The sequence below is a fragment of the Rhinoderma darwinii genome, assembly GCF_050947455.1.
Source record: "Rhinoderma darwinii isolate aRhiDar2 chromosome 2 unlocalized genomic scaffold, aRhiDar2.hap1 SUPER_2_unloc_9, whole genome shotgun sequence".
NCBI lineage: Eukaryota > Metazoa > Chordata > Amphibia > Anura > Rhinodermatidae > Rhinoderma > Rhinoderma darwinii.
Window position 1 is genome coordinate 130,562 of NW_027461733.1, and position 13,172 is coordinate 143,733.

At 43.5% G+C, this 13,172-nt stretch overlaps 1 protein-coding gene across 1 annotated transcript in view; it reads right to left on the reverse strand.

Annotated features, from left to right (window-relative positions):
* Positions 1 to 12,514, reverse strand: part of LOC142682168 (transcription factor ETV7-like) — a 66,971-nt gene extending 54,457 nt beyond the window's left edge. The window contains exons 1-3 of the mRNA XM_075847299.1: positions 12,414 to 12,514; positions 10,248 to 10,390; positions 1,688 to 1,788 (exon numbers count right to left, since the gene is read on the reverse strand). Of these exons, the coding sequence (XP_075703414.1) occupies positions 1,688 to 1,788; positions 10,248 to 10,390; positions 12,414 to 12,432 (263 nt within the window). The 5' untranslated portion in view covers positions 12,433 to 12,514. The remainder of the gene's footprint in view (positions 1 to 1,687; positions 1,789 to 10,247; positions 10,391 to 12,413) is intronic.
* Between the last annotated feature and the right edge of the window lie 658 nt (positions 12,515 to 13,172).

The following is a 13,172-nucleotide window of genomic DNA, read 5'->3' on the forward strand; positions in this document are numbered from 1 at the left end:
GTGGCGGGTAGATTAGGGCTCACTTGTCCATTTCCCTACCCCCATCATTACAACACTTTTGTTCTTTTGATGTCCTTCTTAGAGTGTTTCATAATTAAGTATTGTTATGTCTTGGACTCATGAAGACGCTGCAGTTATAGCAAAACATGTCATGCCTAGGGACACTAATACTATTTTATGTATCTACACATAATGCTCCACTTATTACTAGAGGGAACCCATGTCCCATGAAAAATATGATGTTACTTTGAACTGGCTCGCGTTCTATAAAATTGTATATAAGTTTCAATTAGTAGCTTCTATATTTTGACTTGAATATATTCTAAAGAGAATAAATAACTTGAACTAGGGTGTTTAATGTGCAACATGGTCCCAAGTTATCATATAATAATAAAAATTATCAAGTGCTCTATTATCATACATGAGGATATATTTAATAGAAACCACAGCGTAAAAGGATGAGTCTTTCTATCTTGAAGCAGCGGATAAATAGAACTTAAAGGGACTATTCGGACACGGGGCGGTTTTTCGTACTGATGACCTATCCATAGGATAGGTCATCAGTATATGATCGGTGGATGTCCATGCCGGAAGCAGATGGCTCCGGTCACAATATAGTGGCGAGCTGCGGTTCTGCAGCTCTGCACCTATTCAAATGAATAGGAGCAGTGTTGGAGGACTTCAGTACAGCCACTTTACAGTGTACGGAGCCATCTGCTTCCGCCACTGGCCACTGCATAACATCCGGTGACCGGAGGCAGCGGAGCAACAAATCTGTGCGGGGTCCATGTGTCCATGATCATATACTGATGACCTATCCCGTGGATAGATCATCAGGATGATAAACTGACCCGTGCCCAGACAACCCCTTTAAGATTTCTTCTGGTAAGTTTTCCAAAATATAAATGCTCTATACAGGCTACAAACTCTGAGATTCACACATTAAATGGCAGCTGATCCTGTTTACTACTCAGGGTCAGGAACTAATTATTTCTCCTTTAGTGTGTATTGTCTCTTCCGTTATGAGCGTTTTTCTTTTTTTCCCCTGATTGAACTTGAAGGACATTTATGCGAATGTATTCGCATGCATTATTATTCAGGTGCTACATTATTTTTGTAATAATCATTTTCAGCTCCAATATCAGTGTTCTAAATATCTAAAAGATGTATGCAAATTATTATATGTAGACATTCTGGGAATTATTATATGTTATTGGGTTACAGGGTCCAAAAACTATATTTTTAACCCTTCAATATTGAATGGCCAGTATTATTACTCATTTGACTTAAGGGGGTTTTCCAAGATTGTAACATTGATAGGCCAGTAATATCTACTAGTAATTACTGATAGGCCAGTAATATCTAATTACTAGGGGTCCGAACCCTGGCACCCACATGATCAGCTGAATGATGGGCCACAGTTCAGTTCTATTCAAGTGAATGGGACTGAGCTGTAGAACAAGGCATAGCCATAACCATGTATGGCGGTGTGCCTGGGTAAACAATAAAGGGGACGTGGAACTTAATAGAGAGCAGCGGCCCCATCATTTAGAAGGGGTGCCAAGAGTCGGACTCCCAGCAATCATATATTGATGACCTATCCTAGGAATAGGCCATCAATATTACTGTACAGGAAAACCCCTTTAACACCAAGGGAAGAATCCTTATGGTTTCAACAAGAATTTACCTGAAGGTTAGCCTCTGTCCAAATTCTTTTTTTAAAAGGTTTATTTTGTAGTATTGTCGCAGGGCTCTTGACATCTTCTCATAGGTCATGTTTGGTCGATTCTGCAGGAAATAAGTAAAATTATTTATTCTCACTATGTTTATGGGCTATTTTTTTCAACTTGTGATAATATTCTGCTGCAAGAAGTGGCCTTTTTTTAAATCATATAAATAAAATGTATCATAACCAATGTGGCACTGATAATGTCAAACATCTTGTGATTTACTAAGAGACAGTAAAACACAAAGAGCTGTCTAGTTGCTGTTAAAACATGTATAAAAGACTAAAATTGGGACAACTTTTCATTGCTTGTTCTTTATTATAACTACTAATTTAATTATTAAAATCCCTACAAATTTTAGGCTTAGGAATCCAGTGGATGGTCCTTAGTGCCTGCTAGCTATCTCTCTATGCATGTCATAAAGGTTGTCAATCATTGAGTCACTGCACCCGTTGAACTCCTAAGCCGAGAATGATAAACTGCAAGTTATAATTAATCTTATCCCACAAGAATATATATCAATCTACTCAACTCCTCCTGCTCTATAACATGATGCACTCAGATCAAACAGCATATATAATATGTATAGCATGATCGTTTCACTTTAATATATTGACTTTCCTGTAATAGGTTGCTGTGCCATTATCTAGGTACAATAGATACAATCACTGGTCAAGATCACAGGAACAGACGCAGAGGTCAGCGATACAAGTCGTAACACCGGAAGTCAGATCAGGTATAGTACAATGCTGGATCTAGGCAGAAATGACCTGATACTCTGGCACCTGTTGGTGCTCAGAGTGAAGCTTATATGGGCTGTCCTATAGTTAGGCATCATGTAACGTCAGGGGGGAGTTTATCAGAATTTAGGTAATGCCATGTACTAGCCACTAGAGGGAGTTCCAGATTGTATTTTGCATTCCAGCCACTAGAGGGAGCTCCGGCATGTATCCTCGCATTCCAGTCAGTAGAGGGAGCTCCTGCCCCGTCTCTGAAACCGTCTGCCCAGGTAAGTACGGACTGAGCATCATTTTGTGACAATACCCCCCTCCTTAGGGGTGGGCTCTGAACACGCCAAAACCGGTTTGTCGGGAAATTTCTTATAAAACTTCTTTAAAAGTTGAGGGACATGCACGTTCGAATTCTTGATCCAACAGCGCTCCTCAGGACCGTAGCCTTTCCAATTAATGAGGAAGTGCAAGATCCCCTTGGATAACTTGGAGTCCAAGATTTCATCCACTTCATATTCCTTATGCTGATCAACAGGGATGGAACTGGGAGGTGCCCGAGAGGACAAGAATCTATTGAGGACTACAGGCTTAAGGAGAGAGGCATGGAAGACATTTGGGATGCGTAGGAACAGAGGCAAGGACAAGCGGTAGGCTACTGGGTTTATTACTTGGGATATAATATACGGCCCGATGTAACGTGGGGCAAATTTCATAGTTTGCACTCTGAGTATGATAAAACGAGTGGACAACTAGACTCTGTTCCCTGGTCCTCATCTTGGAACTTTGTGTCTTTCATCCGCCTGGGATTTGTACCTGGCAGATGCTTTCTGAAGATTAGTCTTTACCTGAGACCAGATGTCCGAGAATTCTCGGATGCAGGAATCCGCAGCTGGGACATCAGAGATGGGAAGAGCTGGAAAAGTGGGAAGGCGTGGATGCTTCTGATAGTTGATGAAGAATGGGGACTCAGATGACGATTCGTGGAACAGATTGTTATGTGCGAAATCTGCCCACGGTAGGAGGTCTACCCAGTTGTCTTAAGCTGGAGAGAGGTAGAGTCTTATAAATTTCTCAAGGTCTTGGTTTACCCTCTCTGTCTGTCTGTTGGACTGTGGGAGGTTGGCTGAGGAGAAATTGAGCTTAGCTCCCATTATTTTACAGATAGCTTGCCAGAACCGTGATGTAAATTGAAACCCTGGGTCAGACACAATCTCTTGAGGGCAGCTATGAAGACAGAAAATGTCTCTGATAAAAATAGAAGCCAGGACAGCCGCTGAGGGTAAGCCTTTCAAAGGGGTGAAATGCGCCATTTTGGAAGATTCGGTCTACCACGACCTAGATGGTATTGTACCCTTTAGATGGTGGGAGATAGGTAACAAAATCCATTGAGATGTGGGTCCATGGTTCTTAATAGTTGGCAAACCCCACGAAGCTCTGAACGGCCTTTAGCCCAGTGGGTTGAGGCCAGTCTTGAATAGCCTGGACCTTGACTGGATCCATCTTGAGTCTGGTGCCCGACAGAATGTATCCCAGAAACGGAACGGAGGATTGTTCGAAGTGACACTTCTCCAGTTTACAATAAAGTTGATAGTCTCTCAGTCGGGTTAGGACATGGCGCACGTGGTTGCGGTGATCCGAAAGGGAACGGGAAAAGATCATGTTGTCCAGATAAATGACAACGAAGTGGTACAGCATGTCCCGGAAAATCTCATTTATGAAACTCTGGAACACTGCGGGCGAATTACTCAGGCCGAAGGGCATGACTAAGTACTCGTAATGGCCATCCCTGGTGTTATAGGCTGTCTTCCATTCAACGCCAGACGATGCGGATGAGATTGTAAGCGCCTCACAGATCGAGCTTAGTGAACACTGTTGCACCATGTATCCGGTCAAATAACTTGGAGAGCAAAGGGAGTGGATACTTATTCTTGACAGTGATCTCGCTCAATTCTCGATAGTCAATACATGGGCGAAGACCACCGTCTTTTTTTTTCCACGAAGAAAGACACTGCGCCAGCTGGAGAAGAGGAATGTCAGATAAACCCCCATTCAAGATACTCCTGGATATATTCAGACATAGCTTGAGTTTCGGTTAGCGAGAGAGGGTAGGTCTGCCCACGAGGAGGAGTTCTATTGGGGAGCAAGTCAATAGTGCAGTCCCAGGGACGATGGGGAGGAAGTTTCTCTGCTTGAGACTTTCTGAAGTCATCTGTGAAGGAAGAGTACTGCGGGGGATGATACCCTCAAGCTTTCAGGTGCACAGAGGAATCAGTTGTCTAAGAGGGGTCACCTTCTTCAAACAGGACGAGTGACACTTAGAACTCCAAGATACAATTTCCCGTGTCTGCCAATCGATATGTGGGGCGTGAATTTGCAACCATAGTATCCCAAGATAACTGGACTGATGGTTTTAGGGACCACAAGAAAGTCAATAAATTCCTGATGCAGGACTCCCACATTCATGAAGAGTGATTTGGTACGGGCCTGGATAGCCTCATCTGGCAGCCGATTTCCATCGATGCCCGCCAGAGAAAAGGGACCAGAAAGTAATTTAATCTGAATTTTCCTCACAGATACAAGAGCTGAGGTGATAAAGCTCCAGAGCCTAGGAAGGCAGAGATGTGTTTAATCCCTACGGGTGTGTGCAGGAGCACTGGGATAGTGAAGCACGATGTCTCTTTTTTCTGTACAGGAGAGAAGCACAGAGGACTTAGAACAAGCTCTCCTTCCTTGTCTAGATTCTGGAGTTTCCTGACCTATTGGGACAGGAAGCTAATAGGTGCCTGGGTGCAGTGCAATACAGGCACATTCATTCTGTTCTCACGTTCCTCCGGGGACAATTTTGCACGCCCAAACTGCATTGGTTCTTCTGGGGGAACCTCAGGTGCTTGGAACTTTGGAGCCAACTTGAAATTGAAACATCTGGATCTCCGCTGCTCAATAGCTCACTCTCGGAAACGGATATCTACTTTGTTACATAGTGAAATCAACTCGTCCAATGAAGGAGGTAGTTCACGAGAGAACAATTCATCCTTAATCGGATTGGACAACCCCTGCCAGAAAACTGCCATCAGAGCCTCGTTGTTCCACTTCAGTTCAGAGGCTAAAGTCCGAAACCGGACCACATACTGGACAATGGTCATGGATTCCTGACGGAGACGTAGCAAGGAGGCTGCGGCAGATGACACTCTTCCCGGTTCAGCAAAAATCTTCTGGAAGGTGTCAAGATAGGCCTGACAGTTGTATAATACAGGGTCATTTTGTTCCCACAAAGGAGAGGCTCATGCCAAGGCCTGTCCGGAAAGCAGGGAGATAATGAAGGCCACTTCGGCTTTGTCAGAGGAAAAATTTCCCGGAAGTAACCCAAAATGGATAGAACACTGGTTCAGGAACTTTTTAGGAGGAAGGATGGGATTCCTTTTTGCCAGTTTCTAGAAGCGCTTAAAATCACTGAGGCGTCGATACAAAAAAAAACCCCGATTTTCACCAGGGATCGCCGCAAGGTTGTTTGGACTTTGGTGCCGGGAATCTGCAGATCGCTCCCTTTAAAATAAGTGGCCTTGAACAGTGCAGATGTTACCACGGATGCAGCCTAGGATCAGGATACAATAGTGTGGTTAGGATCACAGGCACAGATGCAGAGGTCAGAGATACATGCAGAGTCGTAACACAGGAAGTCAGTTCAGGTATAGTACAATGCTGGAGCTAGGTAGAAATTACCTGGTACTCTGGCACCTGTTGGTGCTCAGAGAGAGGCTTATATGGGCTGTCCTATAGTTAGGCGTCATGTGATGTCCGGGGGGAGTTTACCAGAGTTGAGGTAATGCCATGTAATGGAGGTGAACAATGAAAGATGTATCCAGCACTCGGTATAAAAGTTAAATGGTTTATTCGGTCATCTTAAAACAGAAGGTTTAAAACAAAGATCCCGGGACCACGCTTACGCGTTTCAGACCGCTAGGGTCCTTAGTCAAAGCTACAATGCCATGTACTAGCCACTAGAGGGAGTTCTAGATTGTATTTTGCATTCCAGCCACTAGAGGGAGCTCCGGCATGTATCCTCGCATTCCAGCCACTAGAGGGAGCTCCTGCCCCGTCTCTGAAACCATCTTCCCAGGTAAGTACGGACTGAGCGTTGTTTTGTGACATGCAGCAAGCTGGAATATGGAATAGCCATAATTGGGTTAGGATTCCCAGGGCCCAGTCCCCAGGATAGTCTCCAAATGACGGCTAGGCTACAGATGAAGTAGTCAGTGGCGTAGCTATAGGGGTCGCAGCGGTCACAGTTGCGATCGGGCCCCTAAGCCTGGGGGGCCCACGGGCCTCCGTTGCCATACAGCATGCTTGTTAAATTAATTTTCTGTGCCGTGAAGCCGGTACTTCCTGGTTACGGTCACATGGTACACTTAATGTACCATGTGACCGTGTTGTCACGTGACACGTCTTCCAGCCAGTGCAGTGGAAGAGCCGGTGCGGAGGCCTCCAGGTGAGCTGCAGAGTCTGTATTGTAACGTATTGTGTTGTGTTGTATTGTGTTAGCTTGTAATGTATTGTAATGTAATGTATTGTAATGTATTGTGTTGCCTTGTAATGTATTGTGTTGTATTGTGCTGTTTGCGTGGAGAGGGGGGCCCATTAAATGACAGCCCCCCTCCTCTCTCCACCGCAAACTGCACAATACAACATAATACATTACACACTGTGAGTCGCGTCCCCTTTGGGATTCGTGTGAAGACCTCCGGGGGGTCGCGAGTCACTCACCGAGGTCCTGGTTCCATTCAATGCTGGAGCAAGGAGCTGACGTCTCCTTGATCCAGCACTTACTGTCCCCTGAGCTGCTCGACGCAGGCTGGCGAGATGTAGCGACATTATCGCGCCTGTCTGCACTGAGTCACTCATAGCACACACCGGAGGAGGCGAAGGATGCGGGGGGGCTGATATTGCAGGGGGGAGCATTATACTGCATGGGGGCTGATATGGCATGGGTGCTGATAAGATGGGGGGGCATTATACTGCATGGGAGCTGATATGGGGGAATTATACTGTGTGGGGGCTGATATGGGGGGTATTATACTGCATGGGGGCTGATATGGGGGAATTATACTGTATGGGGGGCTGATATGGGGGGCATTATACTGTATGGGTAGCTCATATGGCGGCATTATACTGTATGGGGAGCTTATATGGGGGGCATTATAATGTATGGGAAGCTCATATGGGGGCATTATACTGTATGGGGAGCTCATGTGGGGGACATTTTACTGTATGGGGAGCAGATATGGGGGCATTATACTGTATGGGGAGCTCATATGGGGGGCATTATACTGTATGGGAAGCTCATATGGGGGAATTATACTGTATGGGGAGCTCATATGGGGGCATTTTACTGTATGGGGGCTGATATGGGGGGCATTATACTGTATGGGGAGCTGATATGAGAGGCATTATACTGTATGGGAGCAGATATAGAGGAGCATTATACTGTATGGGGAGCTCATATGGGGGGCATTATACTGTATGGGGAGTTCATATGGGGGGGCATTATACTGTATGGGAAGCTCATATGGGGGGCATTGTACTGTATGGAGAGCTGGTATGGGGGCATTTTACTGTATGGGGAGCTGATATGTGGGGCATTATACTTTATGGGGAGCTGACATGGGGGTCATTATACTGCATGGGGGCTGATATGGGCGGCACTATAATGTATCGGGGCAGCTATGTGGGGCATTATACTGTGAGGGCTGATATGGGGAGCATTATACAGTATGGGGCTGTTATGGGGGGGCATTATACGTTATGGGACATTATATTGTGTGGGGGTAGCTATGAGAGCATTATATTGTGTGGGGGTAGCTATGGGAGCATTATACTATGGGGGCTGTTGGGCAAGGCGTTTGGGCACAGGCACGCGCAGGGGTCTGATGATGGTGGTGTTGGGGAGGGGTAGGGGGGCCCAAGCTGAATTTTTGCACCCGGGCCCATGAGCCTTTAGCTACGCCCCTGGAAGTAGTACAATCGACAGAGGGATAAGCCACGGTCATTTGTACGCAGAGTTCGGTACACAGGGGCGAGAGATCAGCTGTAGCTAAACGTATGCAGAGTTCAGTACACAGGAAAACAATGGACGTTAAACGCACAGTAGCTGGATTACTGGCAAGCCAAAATAATCAGGCACAGGAAGTACAAAGTTGTGGGTAAATATAGGGCAGCAAATACTGTGATTGGCCACATAGCAGGTGCAATCCATAACAAATCACCAAGATCAGCAAACACATGGCTGGAACAAGGATAGAACAAGCAAGGATCTCTGTAGCAGACCGGTGGATGCTGTAAAGCAAGAATGGAGAGTCCAGAGTTCAAATCCAGGAAGTTCAGTTCCTGACGTTAGGTGATGTTCTGACTTCTATACCACAATTAATATCACATGAAGAGTACATTCTTGTATCTAAGTCTCTGAATGCTTTTCGGCATACAGATTTTACATAGAGGGGAATGTTTTTATAAACTGCACATTTTTTAGGCAGATTGCAATTTTTTTAAACTGCCGGTCCTATTTCATGCATTTTATGGCTTTGATGAATGCAGTCTTTGTACTGCTGCAGTGTTGTTGCTATGTACTATGCAACTATTGTTAGGTAGAGATAAGCGAATGGATACACTTAGGCTAGATTCACACGAGCACATTACGTCCGTAATGGACGGAACGTATTTCGTCCGCAAGTCCCGGACTGAACACAGTGCAGGGAGCCGGGCTCCTAGCATCATAGTTATGTACGATGTAAGGAGTCCCTGTCTCACTGAAGGACAACTGTCCTGTACTGAAAACATGATTACAGTACGGGACAGTTGTCCGGCAGCGAGGCAGGGGCTCCTAGCATCGTACATAACTATGATGCTAGGAGCCCGGCTCCCTGCACTGTGTTCGGTCCGGGACTTCCGGCCAAAATACGTTCCGTCCATTATGGACGTAACATGGTCGTGTGAATCCAGCCTAAATGCGAGATTCTAAGCAAAATTAAGCAGTTTAAGAGGTTCACCAAACAATCTCTGTATTACTGGCAGCAAATTGCAAATGAAAGTAGCGATATCAGCAAAAAAAAATTCACAGCATGTGATGGCATGTGCCCAGAACACTATTTAAGACCCTGTATTGTGTTTCGGGTGTCATTTCTAACCTCTATAGTGTACAGACTGCCTGTAACGGTTAGTCAGTAAGGCTCTGTTCACATATGCGTTCCGTGTTCCGTTGTTCAGCTCGATTAAAGGAGCAGAACAATAAGAATACAGGAAGCGCCTAATCTGTTGCCTGATGGAAACCAACAGCGCCAGACTGGACCCATTGACTTAATGAGTGCCGTCGGGTTTCCATCTACATTTTGTCTATATACCAGACAATAATTTTTGTAGTAAGCAGCTGACGCCAGTGGTTGCCCTGACTTTGTGTACACGCACAATTGCAGTAAGTGTTATTGGAGTCCCCTTGAGGCAATACATAAAATCAGATTTAGAAGCCAGCCAATGCAAATGATTGTCTGCACTTCAGACATTGTCAGGAGGATTCCTAAATTTCGTACCCTCACTGTCCCAAATATCACAGTTGCCAGGAATTTATTGTACTTTAGAATTCTCCACATAATTCACGCACCATAACAGTTCAAATGCTGAAAACTCCCTTTGTTTCCATCTTGTTAAACAACTTAACCTACCAGTAAACATTATTAAGTAATTATTGCCTGGTTGTGTTTACATTTATTTTTATGTTGGTAATACATTATATGGAAACTACCTTATGATTTCCCCAGAATGCGGCGAGCTTGTTTGGATCCACTATCCTAAAGATTTTCAGTTCTTTATCTTCCCACCGTATGGATGATTCATAGCGCTTGTCCTCAAGGAGCTTGTGCAAATAATCCCACAAGATCCTGCAACCTGGATTCACAATTACAGACTATTACTTTAATCAGTTTACTACAGACACCATAATATATTTTACTGACAATGGTCTATATGTGGTTAATAATGTATTTTTGTAATTGAAAACCACAAATTAGGAATTAAATTTGAATTGATGTTTAACAGATACATGCCATAAATATCTGATAGGTGCAAGTCCCACCTCTGGGACCCCCACCTATATTGATAATAGGGGTTCCTCGACACACATACTGCCTGGTGAGACGGCTACCAAGTTTGCTAAGTGGAGAGAGCCACGCATTTGCAGTGCCACTCCATTCATTCTTTACATGTTCTTAAGATAAGTGGGGTTTGCTGGGGTGAAACTTATACCTATTAGATCATCATGGCATATCCTGGGGATATGCCATAATTGTCTATGGTCCAGAGATTATAAAGTAAGGCTTAGAAAATAATAATATTATAATTCAAAAATATACATATAAAGAAAATGTATCATGACAAAATGACCTATTGTTTAAATCAAGTTTTTGTGTCAAACATGGTGGTGTGTAAACAGTGTTTTCGAATGAATCACAAATTGTTGCAGATCAATAGATTTATAAAATTCTCGCAGTATGACTTGAGAATACGGGCACTTCAAGCAATTTGATTTTCTTCAGTGCCGTCCTTACCGAGGCCGGTGAACCTAACAAGTATGCCTGATGTCCCACCAAATTGAGTTGCGCCAAAGTAACTGTTGTCTCTTAGCCTGTTCTGCCGTGCCACTGTCGTTCTCTGTGAGGTCACTCTTTGCCACAGCCTATCTCGCCTATGCACCAGCATGCGGTTGTACCAGTTATGTAGTATTGAGAACGCCATGCAACTCAGTAGGTTCTCATAGCCGTTACGACACTACCTATAAGGTGATTCCAACTGCCCACATTTCTCCGGACAATACATGAGTACAGTTCCCACGTCATGAAGTGGCACACACAGTCTTTAGTCCAAGTCTGAGGCTTTAAGGAATCACTCTGAACAGTTACAATCAACAGTTGGCCAGTCTCTCACTCTAGGTTCAGCATGCTTTTGGGCACAGCCACGGCTGGTCAAATAGCAATGGCTCTCACTGAATTTCTCCAGCCTACCGGCAAATCTCACGCTAGCTGGGTGTGGCCTGCTGTCGTAAAATAAGCTCAGCAGTTCCTCTAACCCTCCACGAGCTCTCAGTCACACACACACACACACACACACACACACACACACACCGACTCTACTTCCTGCAACCAGTTCCCTTATCTCACTTCCTCCTGGTGTCTGCTATGACATGTAGTGGCGATAGTTAATGTTAGAGTTTAACCTCTAAACACTAGGCTACACGCACACAATAACAAGGGTGGAAATAACAGGAACAGTCTCAATAATAAGGGTAAAAAAGCTAATCCCTTACATTTTTGTTTTATCATTTTCCATAAAACAATCTATTACTATCAGTATCGAAAAAAAATATTGATCTTGCAGTTCTCACGCTGACCACTGAGCCTCACAATAGGCTAACACTTCTTGTTCTGCAGAGATCACTTTTCACAGGCAGGATTACAATCCTCCTAACCTTTTTCCCTCCCTGCACATGAACTCTGCACACAGAGCATGCCCACAACACTCTTCCATAGAAGTCAATGAGTGGTTTTCTGACTGGGTTTTCTATGTGGCTGCTGTAAAGCAAATCTCTAAAATGCTGTTCACAGCTCAGAGCAGGAACTCACCCCCATAATCATGTACAGAAAATAAAAATATAAACAATCAGAAAATAAAAACTGATTAGAAAAAAGGAATTTGTGTCAGTATACAGTTATGACTAGTAAAAAATAAAGTGATTAAATGTTTCTGGAGATTATCAGAACTGGACATATGTAAGATAAAGTATCATAGGAAGACTTGTTTTGAGACTTCCTGACATTAATTTCAGTAATGACCTACTTGAAGCCTCTCCACATCTTCCATTGACTGCTTTGAGCTATTTTAAAACGTTTTTGACATTCTCTATTTTCAGATTTACCCTTTATTTTTCTATCCATATAGTCAATGTGTTCTGCAGAGCTTTCATTATTTTGTGTTCCTTGTGTCCTTCAGAAAAGATTGAGAGGTACATCTTGGACATTATCCTCTGTAGCTGGTTTTGGAGATAATTGAGAATTCTCTGTTTCTAAACACACAAGTCAATATATGATTAGGTTGTTTTTATGCAATATTTATTCATATTTGTATATTGGAGTTCAAGCAATAATCATGTATCACCCATAGCTTTTAATTACTCTTTTTTATTTTCCTCTTTAATAATACTTATATGGAAGTTGAGACTCATATCACAGACACCTTCATTGCCTAAAATAACTATAGAGATTTTATTTGCATACTTGCTAAATGTCCTTATTTTTGTGGGACTGTCCTGCAAACCGGACCATAAAGGGGACAAGGTTTATTCTAATCTGCATTTAAAGGGGTTTTCCTGAAGATTTTTTGGGGCGGTTAACGATTTTGGTAGTGTTCCCAGGCAGGATGGGTAGAGCTTTAAGTGCCCTGTAATTTGCGATTTAAATGTTGATAAGAATGTACTTTCAGTGAAAACATCATATTTTACATTTGGTTGTCTAACTTCAACTAGACACATAAGACTTACCAATGTTTTTATTGTATTTGATACTAACTTCAGATATCTATCAATTGGTCTAAATATTGAATTACAATTAATAGTAGCAGCAGAATATTAAAAGGTAATACTAACAGGTAACACATATCCAGAAGTATATATTGTAAC